The sequence below is a fragment of the Euphorbia lathyris genome, chromosome 4, assembly GCF_963576675.1.
Source record: "Euphorbia lathyris chromosome 4, ddEupLath1.1, whole genome shotgun sequence".
In the NCBI taxonomy this organism is placed as follows: domain Eukaryota; kingdom Viridiplantae; phylum Streptophyta; class Magnoliopsida; order Malpighiales; family Euphorbiaceae; genus Euphorbia; species Euphorbia lathyris.
The window spans coordinates 11754220-11764485 of NC_088913.1; the positions used below are offsets into that span (position 1 = coordinate 11754220).

At 36.9% G+C, this 10266-nt stretch overlaps 1 protein-coding gene across 1 annotated transcript; it reads left to right on the forward strand.

Annotated features, from left to right (window-relative positions):
* Nucleotides 1-1006: 1006 nt before the first annotated feature.
* LOC136226339 (triacylglycerol lipase 1-like) lies at nucleotides 1007-5873 on the forward strand. The gene is made up of 9 exons (XM_066014781.1): nucleotides 1007-1372; nucleotides 1691-1801; nucleotides 2411-2551; nucleotides 2733-2843; nucleotides 2919-3062; nucleotides 3131-3171; nucleotides 3284-3360; nucleotides 5180-5275; nucleotides 5356-5873. Exons 1-9 carry the CDS (start codon nucleotides 1217-1219, stop codon nucleotides 5685-5687), a joined length of 1209 nt encoding a protein of 402 aa, XP_065870853.1. The 5' UTR covers nucleotides 1007-1216; the 3' UTR covers nucleotides 5688-5873.
* The last annotated feature ends 4393 nt before the right edge of the window (nucleotides 5874-10266 follow it).

Below are 10266 nucleotides of genomic sequence, written 5' to 3' on the forward strand. Positions count from 1 at the left end.
CGTGCAAAATAGAAACGGCAACAATTTGAATGGGGATGGTTGGGTAAAAATGTGGAGTGCTACTCTACCACCTAGAACGAAACACTTCCTATGGAAATTATGTTCTGGTTGTTTGCCAACGTGACAATGACTGTTACAACATCAGTTTAGTGTTGCTGCGACTTGTATTTTTTATGATGGGGGAGGAGACGTGATGTCATCTGTTTGTAGACTGCTTGTTTGCAGCAAATTTGTGGCAGAAGGCAGGTGTTGTGCGTCCGGTGCAGGTGGTATACGATGTAGGAAGTTGGGTCCTTGAGCAGTTTTGAGTGAGGGATGGGGCGAGTTTGGGACAGATTGCAAGTGTGTTGTTATCGATTTGGAAAGTAGAATTGCAGAGTGTGGAAGCAGACACATGGGACGACACGACATAGTCTACGACCGATTTTGGAGAATTTTCGAGATTGGATGGCGTTTCGGGCTACTAGTAGGGGACAACGCGCACCCGAGTAGGCAGTGGCTCGTTGGCAACCATCGAATGCAGGCTTTGTCAAATGCAATGTGAACGGGGCACTATTTACGAGTATTGGATGCTGTAGATTAGGGGCAGTTGTGCGGGATGAGAAATGTCAATTTTTGTTTTGTAGTAACAGTATGATGCACGGACTAGAAGAACCAAAAATTGTGAAGGCTCTAGCAATGCGGACATACCTTTTATGGTTGGCGTCAAACCAAACAAAATTATTAAATGGTGATTCCGTTATCGATTCCCTATCATTCCGATTCTGATTTCAATAAAAGATTTATTTCATATTTTTATTTTGTAGAGAAAAATTAAACGGATTAACACGAGTAAAAGAGTGACATGTAGCCACATGTAATTGGATGGCTTTTATAATTTACAAGTAAAGAAATTGACCCACTTGAATTATTAATATCTATTATCTAAACATCATTTTACTTTTCATTATTAATTTCCTTTTCCTTTCCCTCTCTCAAATGGCCATGAATGGATTCAAGTCCGACTGTGGAGAAACTATAATAACCGCACTTCCAACTGCGAGTGGTTTTGACATATGCCATTGCGGGACAAACAAGAAAGCTCCTAATCGCCTTATTCCGTTCTCCGCCAGTTCTTCTGGTCGTGGCGACGGTTCTCCGCCATAGCCACAACCACAACCACAACCACAGCTTATCGTGATAATTCATCAATTCAGTCCAATCCTAGTGAGTGGATATGAGAACGGCCGTAATTGCTGCAGCGATTCTTTGTTTTTCTATTTACATCTTCGCCGGACAGTTTGCCTCTGTTGACGCCATTCGATCACCAGCACGCGAGAACTTGTGTGATGAGCTCATCATACCCGCCGGTTACCCTTGCACAGACTACACTGTATGCTCACTCTCTCTGAACTCAGTGCACTGCGTTTATTTTGTATTTTTTGTTAGCTGTGGAGTAGCGAATTTGAAAAGCATAATCTCTCTACAATCTCGAATTTTATGTGTATTGATTGTTTAATTTGATGCAGTACTTAACAATTCATGGATTGCTATGTGTGAAATTGTTCGGAATTTCTATTTTCTCTTTGTCTAGAGGAAGCTTGGAGTGTATTATTTTCTTTTGTCTGGAAAAATTTTCTGTAGAATTTGGATTTTACCTTAATTTTGTTTTAATTGGTGCTAAGTTGATTGTTTATTTTCTTTTTTTCAGGTTCAGACAAGGGATGGTTATCTACTAGGTCTTCAACGCATTTCATCTCGTAATGTGGGTCTAAGGCTGCAACGTGGCCCTCCTGTTCTGCTTCAGCATGGACTGTTTATGGTGAAGTTCCCTGCTTAATCTTTCATGTTGTTGCTTAATTATCTTTATATCAGACTGAATTGTTTGATTCGTATGAGCATGTACGTTGAATTCGGGTTACATTTTAACAACTATGTCTTTATGGTTGCAGTGATTTGACAATTGGAATAAGATTAATTGATCTTATTAGTGAAAACAGTGCATTCAAATATTGCTGAGAGGTTTAGAACACATTACCCCTTCCAACAATTACACACAGCCGTGAATGTTAACCCTGTCAATAATATTATGTCCAGTAAAATGCAAATGTTTTTTTTTCTTTACCAGGAAATGCTTTTTGGCTAAATTACTTTGAGAATGATGAATTATATTATATGTGGATAAGTTATGCAAGGTTAATGTTTCTGCACATTTTACTTAAAATAAGAAACGTTTCTGGCTAAAATCAGACATTTGAATTTTGAGTCTCCCATTTTCTTTTACTTGTTAACTTTATCATGCTTTTTCAGAATACTTTCCTCATAATATTTTGGAAAGGGTTAGTATGTTCTTTGCTGGTACTTGTGGATAACCTTCAATCATGGGATTGGCTGATCTAAATAATGTTGCCTAATTTAAAAATGCATACAGGCGGGTGATGCATGGTTTTTGGGTGCTCCAGAACAGTCTCTAGGCTACCTTCTTGCAGATCAGGGTTTCGATGTATGGGCTGGAAGTGTGCGTGGGACGTTTTTGAGCCATGGGCATGTGACTTTGTCAGAGAAGGATAAGGTAGATAAAGTCTATAAATTATGCCTATCTGCCAGCTTCTTGACTTGAGTTATGCTGTGTTGTTTGTGCTTGTGGTGGAGAAGTTGATATGAACACTAAGCCTGTTAAAATCTTCCTTTCTATGTTCGCCTGCATGGTATTTTTCCATACTTTGGTTATTTAACAGAATCCTGTTTCTCAGGAATTTTGGGACTGGACCTGGGAGGATATGGCTCTGTATGACCTTTCTGCAATGATTGGTCACATATATTCAACAACAAACTCCAAAGTTTTTGTTGTTGGACATTCGCAGGTATAGCTCGTGTTATCTTAATGAGGGATACTTTTTCTCCTTGTTGTCGTGTGCAGTTATTGACTTCAATTACAGGGGACAATCATGTCTTGGGCAGCTTTCACACAGCCAAACATAGTGGAAATGGTCCAAGCTGCTGCTCTTCTATGTCCGATATCATACCTGAAACATATTACTGCTCCACTTCCAGTTGGAATGGTCGCCATGCATCTTGATCAGGTAAAATTTGTTGTTCTTTCCATGTCTTCTCTTGGTGAAACAGTGACCATACTATTTCGTTCTGACAGATGATTCTGGGCATGGGAATACATCAACTGGACTTTAAAAGGTTTTATCATGCCTCTCGCTTCCCCCTCATATTATGTACTTGGACTTTTGGCCCTAACAGTTGTAGTTTTATATGATGTGCTCATTTTATGTTTTATTGTATTTGTCTGCAGGCAACCCTTAATTGACCTTATTGATTTTGTTTGCGGTGGTCATATAGAGTGTAATGACATACTGGCCGCTATAACAGGTCCTTTCTCTTTCCACAAGATTCAATAATTTTGTTTACTAGCAAACAAACTTTTCTTCTTTTTTTTTTTTTTTCAGTGAGCAAATTACCATAATTATATCTAATTGGAAAATGATGTGTTGTCTAGTTCAAAGGCTCTATTGATATGAACTTTGTTGGAAGTTTGAATGGTTTTTGTCAGTTTCGCAACTGTGAATAGTGACCATGATGGAGATAGTGGCTCCTAAATATAGGCAAATTGCAAAAGAGGGTTTTGGAAGAAAACTTGCTGCATGCTTTTTGAAGTTTCTATATTTTAGGGTTATGCTATTTTCTAACCAAAATCTGGTTTTAATTCCAAATTGGGTTTGTGGAACAGAGACCTATGCTAAAATTTTATGAAATTGCAGTTAGTATTTTACAATGATATTGAAATTTGAAAAAATAATGTTGTGGAGTTCTGTTTGAGCAAACATTTGCAAAGAGAATCCTGGATCGATGTTTTCTTGTCGGCCAATTTTAGGTGTTTGAAGTCACTGTGAATCTGGATCAGTTTCCAGTCCCAATAGTCCGAATAAGTAGGACCAAGACCAAGATGGCCTTAGAATTAATTAAGCTGGTATTAGTGTAATAATTCAGATAACCATACCTCCAATCCATCTATGCATATAATATGGTTATGGCATTGAAAAATTCTGTCAAGATATAATAGACTCAAGTTAGATTGTTTAATTCACTGAATAAGTTGTTCTCTGTGTTGTCTAATGCAACTGTTCCCTGTTAGTTGGTCTGATCTTGCATTACTATGAGCTGTTCTAACTTGGAATCACATTCTAGTATCTACCAGTTCAATCAATATTTTCCCATGTACTATCATAATTTCTGGTTTAGTGATCATCAAGTTTCTGAGCATGTTTTAGTTCATTTCTTAGCCGTTTCTGGGATTAAGAAGGCAAAATTCTTCAGATTGTTTTCAAACTTTAGATTAAACAATGTGGTTAACAGAACTAGGATATATATATATATATATATATATATAATTCTGATGGTTGAATCAGTCTACCTGTGGTAGTTGTTTCTGATATTCAAGCTGCAGTCCTGGATCTGATTTGGTAATTTTCTCGAAAATCTGCCTGTTAGAAGGGTAGAATGGTGTGCCTTACCTATCCCTCATCTGATCCCCCCATATAACTGATATGCGAAATTTGAAACTTGACACGCTAACAGCGGCCTTGTTGTTGGTATAAGGCAAAACTTCTTTGAAGCCGCTCATCTTTTCATGTTTGTTACATTGAGATCTCCCGGTTCTTTTATTTTGAACCCACTCGATCATTATTTTGATGCATATTGAGTCTAACTTATCAGGCTAATGATATTGAGAGGAATGCTTTGCCACAATTTAGGGGCTCATTTGTGACATAATTGAAACTCGAGGGCTCAATATGATAAATAGGAAAAGTTAAGGGGGCTTATAAATTGTACATTTATGTTCCCTCGTACTTCTTTAGTTTCTGTAGGATAAGATAATGCACTTGATATGCTATATGCAACTTAACGAACATTATGATTCATATCATCATATGTGTAATTGATTCTTCAACAGCCCTTTCGATGGGCGGAAAAGGTGAGAGAAACATCACGTATTCATGTCCGTGTCGTAGGAATCATTAGATCATTCTGAGGAATAAGTTGACATCCATCAAAGTTAAAGACTTACATTCATGATGTTATTTTGAAGTCAGTTTCTGTTCATTTTACATATATTGTGAGTGAAGATCGAACTTTCGATATCTATTTGCTATCTTTCGATTCTAAAAGAAGTATATCTATGATACTGCAGGGCCGAATTGTTGCATGAACATGACACATCTCGACTTTTTCTTCAATTACGAACCTCATCCGACTTCTAGCAAAAACATGCACCATCTATTCCAGAGTGAGTCTATAAATCTTGTCTGCACTTTCCACATTTTATCAGATCACACAACTAAATTCTTTCTGCGTGGTTCTCAACAGTGATTCGCCAAGGAACGTTCGCACGCTACGATTACGGAATACTTAAGAACATGAGGATGTACGGTCAGAACAAACCACCAGTATTCGATCTTCGTATGATACCGAAATCATTGCCAATATGGCTGGGGTACGGAGGCAGCGACGGATTAGCAGATATAACAGATGTGATGCATACTTACAACGAGTTGCCATCTAAACCTCAGTTGCATTACTTGGAGCACTATGGCCATGTTGATTTCCTCTTCAGCACAAGTGCAAAGGAAGATGTTTTCGACGATTTGATTGCGTTTTTCAGGTCCGTCGGAAACAATACTAGTAGTAGTAGTTTCTGAGTTCACTATGCTGTAATTTGTGAAAGTTGCTGCTATTGTGTGAAATAGTATTCCACTAAATTATTATATAGATCTATATATATATTGTAGATTTGGTAAGAAAAAAAGAAAAAGAAATGTATTTTATGGTTAGTAATTTGTTTTATGAAAAATAATTTCCTTGAATGTTTTTCAAGGAAAGTTTCATTGTGTAGTTGTTATATATTTCATGGAAAATGGGAAATGTGTTTAGTTTAATTTGGGATCGTTTAAATATGATGCAAATTAATCAAGGATTCAAGGTTAGGTATTTCATATTTTAGTTCAATTTTTTTTTTTTTTCCATCTTGAAAAAGAAGATGAAAGGCATAATATATATCCAATCCCTCCAAGTTATCCATAAACTGTCGATTAATTTAGAAAAATATATATATAATCAAATCTACAATCTAGCTAAAGTTTGTTGACTAATTTACATAATCAAGCCTATAATCTAGCTAAAGTTTGTTTACTATTTTACATAGTTAAAGTTTGTTGACTAATTATAAAAATAACTTACTAAAAATACAATATTATTTACATAATCTAATATATCCTCCTAGTCGAAATGGGAGGAAGGCGGACGTTGAGACTAGATGTGTCTTGACATGGATAAGAAGGTGCTCGTTGTTGGTGGTGAGTAGGGGAATAAGGGTAAGTCAAAGGGACCCTGGACTCTTTCTTTCGTAAAGCTTGGCTTTGGAGCGTATACCAAAGTGAATCTAAGCATGACTTTATATTTGTGTTGTACTGCTTAGCTCTTTTTATTGATTTACTACAAAAGTCATCAAATAGTTGTAGTGAACGACCCTTTGTAAAGATACTGCTAGTTGATATCGGGAAAGAACATGTAAGACACGAACTTGACCGCGTGCAACTTCATCACGCACAAAATGGATGTCCATCTCAATGTGCTTGGTTCGTTGATGTTGAACTGGATCGCCGGAGAGGTAAACGACACTGACATTATCACAGTAGACCAAGGTGGACTTGTTGAGAGGGTAATGAAGTACCAAAAAAAGATTGTGAATCCAACATTATCACAGTAGACTAAGGTGGATTTCGTGAGAGGGTAATGAAGTACCAGAAAAAGATTGCGAATCCAACAAGTCTTAAAGACCACATTAGCGACACCCCTATATTCGGTTTCAGCACTAGATCGAGACAAAGTGGGTTGTCGCTTAGCAGATCAAGAGATCAGATTGTCTATAAGATAAACACTGTACATGTGGACTGGTGAGTGTCGACAGCCACCCTAGTCAGCATCAATGTAGGACACAATGGTGTTAAGCAAAGAAGGGGAGAGATGAAGGTCGAGATCGATCGTGCCCTTGATGTACCAAATAATCATCTTCAAGGCAGCCATGTATTTTGTTTTGGGATCATGCATGAATAAGCATACATGTTGAACATGATATATCTGGTCTTGTTAGGGTCAAATACTACAAAACACCAGCAAGGCTCCGATATTCAGTTGGATCATGGTAAGGATTGTCGATAATGAAGTTTTGTTTAATGTAACTGGCATGGAGGAAGAATTACACGAAGACATACCCGCATATTCTATACTTTCTGCGACATATTTCCTTTATGAAAGAAAAAGGCCACTAGAATGCCGTGTAACAGAAATGCCTAAAAAATAATTGAGAGGACCCAAACTTTTCATTGCAAATACGGAACCCAGGCGAGACATGATAGATTCCCGAAGAGCATATGAAGAAGTAGCAAGGATAATATCATCCACATAAAGAAGGAGATAACCCATATCCTTGCCTTAGTGATAAATACAAAGAATGATATGAAATACTGTGAGAAAAAGTCCACGTAGATACAAATGTCGTAAATCGTTGATACCATGCATGAGGAGCTTGTTTGAGCCCATATAGAGATTTTTTTGAGCAAACAAACATAATCAAAGTGCTTAGGATCATGAAAGACAAGAGGTTGATGCATATATACTGTTTCATGGAGTTCCCCATGAAGAAATGTATTTTTGAAATGTTGTTGATGGAGACTCCACGATTTGGATAATGTGATGCTTAGAACATCCAGAATAGTAGCTGGTTTAACCACCGGACTAAAAGTCTCACCAAATGATACCATTATCCACTAGGCGAGCTTTGTACGCGCAAAGGACCCATCATAATTTGCTTTGTACCTGAAAATCCACAAACTCCGTATAATGTTAACATTAGAGAGATAGTGTACTAAGGCCCATGTCATATCTTTAATAAGAGAATCATATTAATCTTGCATGGCCATTTTCCAATTGTGATCATGGAATGCATTTATTGGATTGGTAAGGAAAATAGAGATGATAGTCGGAGTGGTAGAGAAAATATTTAGAATGATGCGAGGCTTAAATATGACGTTTTGGTTGCGGGTAGTTATTTGAGGGGAGTGGGTAAGAGTATTTGGGAGGTTGTTTTTAGTAGGAGGGCCATCAATGTGCATGCTAGTTGGTGGGAGTGGGCTGGTTGGGCTGTCGATATAAGGAGGCAGAGTAGGGCTTGCGGGTTGTGGTGGAGGAGATAAGGAAGGCATGGCTGGTCTAATGGTAGAGAGGTTGTAATCATCATTTGGTGTATTGGGTGGTGAGAGTTCAGTTTCTAAGGGAGAGTGAGGGAGATATCCAAGAGGAATGGTGTATTGAAACATGAGATTAATCCCTGCATCCAAAAAATGGTAAGAAGGGGGAGTTGGAAAATGCAATTTAGGAAATGGAAAAACATTCTCATCAAAGATAACATGTTGGGAGATAATAAGTTTACGACTCGATAGCTCATAACATCTGTAACCTCAAGGATTCATTGGATACCCCAAAAATACACAAGGTGACGAGCGAGCTTATATTTGTTTCGGATAGGAGAAGGTATCAAAGGATAACACAAAAACCAAAAAAATGCAAAGATGAGAGTAACTTGGATCCCGGTGAAAAAAAATTTTGGTTGGAGATTGGTAGGCAAGATTTTTGTGAGGTAGTGTTGAGCGATTTCCGCAAGTGCACGGTATACACTTGTAGTAATAAAAGATATCGAACCCACAGGGAACGCTTTTTAACTAAGACCTTATTTGATTCAGTTTTATTCACGTGTTTAGGTTTAACAAAAAAAATCGTTTAATTGATTGAATTGGTTCGGGTAAATTAGGATTAGATAAGAATATTATATTGAGTTTAGAGAACAATTCCGTCTTGAGATTTTGATTACAAGACAGATACTTCCGTAATTGGAATAAATAGAAGGTATAAAACTTATTTTCATAAAGCAAAGAAAACAACTTTAACTTTGGTAAGATTATGGACATGTAATAATATAGGAATTTATTCAATTAAATGGCTTTGAACTGTAGAAATCTCTCTGGTTTGGAGCAGATTTCTACCTTAATCAGATTAGTATTTTATATCCGATAAGCCGCGATCAGCGATCATATCATCCGTAAAAACTAATTCTGTCAAGTGTTCAACAAAGTTCTTATAAGAATAAGATGGAATAGAACGTTTTAATAAAAACACCAATTTATCATTTGGAAAATCATTTTGTCAGAACAATATCAAAATAACAACAGAAAGAATGTATTGAATAAAATAAATATATCATTAATGAAATGTGAATCTTCACAAGTTAACAGAGAAGTAGAAACATGGAAAGCATTGCGACGAAAACTTTGAGATCCGGGTTGTCAATCTTTCCCTAAAACTCCATAGGTTTGTCAGACCCTGTGCGCTTCAGCCGTTAATTCTTCTCGCTGAATCTTCGGAATAGAGACTGGTTAGTCCGCTACCAGAATGAAAACTTGTCTCTGATCAACCTTTGAAACTAAACTAATACTGTGTTTATAACTAATCTAATAACGACTTGTGTACATCAAGTTTGTTTACAGAAATGAAATCTAACTTTCTCATTCTTTTCTGAATCAGAAACTCAACATAATAACTCTCTTCTCTAACTTTTCTAACTTAACCAAATTATGAATTACAACAAATTATGGCTAGATTCTGGTGGAATCATGATTCTTCACAAAAGCGCATTCATTGGGTGAGTTGGGAAAGACTATGTTACCCTAAGGAAGAGGGTGGTTTGGGATTTCGAAATATGTATGCTTTTAATCTTGCGTTATTAGCTAAGCAAGTATGGAGGTTTGTGGAATTTCCTGATTCTCTTTGCTCACAGGTATTTAAACATAAATATTTTCAAGGAAGGGGATTTTGGATGCAAAAATTGGTTTCTGTCCTAGTCATGTATGGAGGAGCTTAATTAAAGCTCGACAGGTTATTATGGATGGATGTTGCTGGAGAGTGGGAGATGGAAGGACTATTGATTTGATGGTGGCAAAGTGGATTCCTGATGTGCCGTGTCATAGACCTTTGTATGTTTTGAATCCTACTCCAACAAATTATGTTTCATGTCTAATTGATTTTGATAATTTCTGTTGGAAAAGAGAGTTGGTCTATTTCTGTTTCTCATCTGATATAGCAGAGGCAATTTTGAAAATCCCATTAAGTCAAAGGAATTTAACTGATTCTTTGTTTTGGGTGCATTCAAAATATGGTGAATATTTA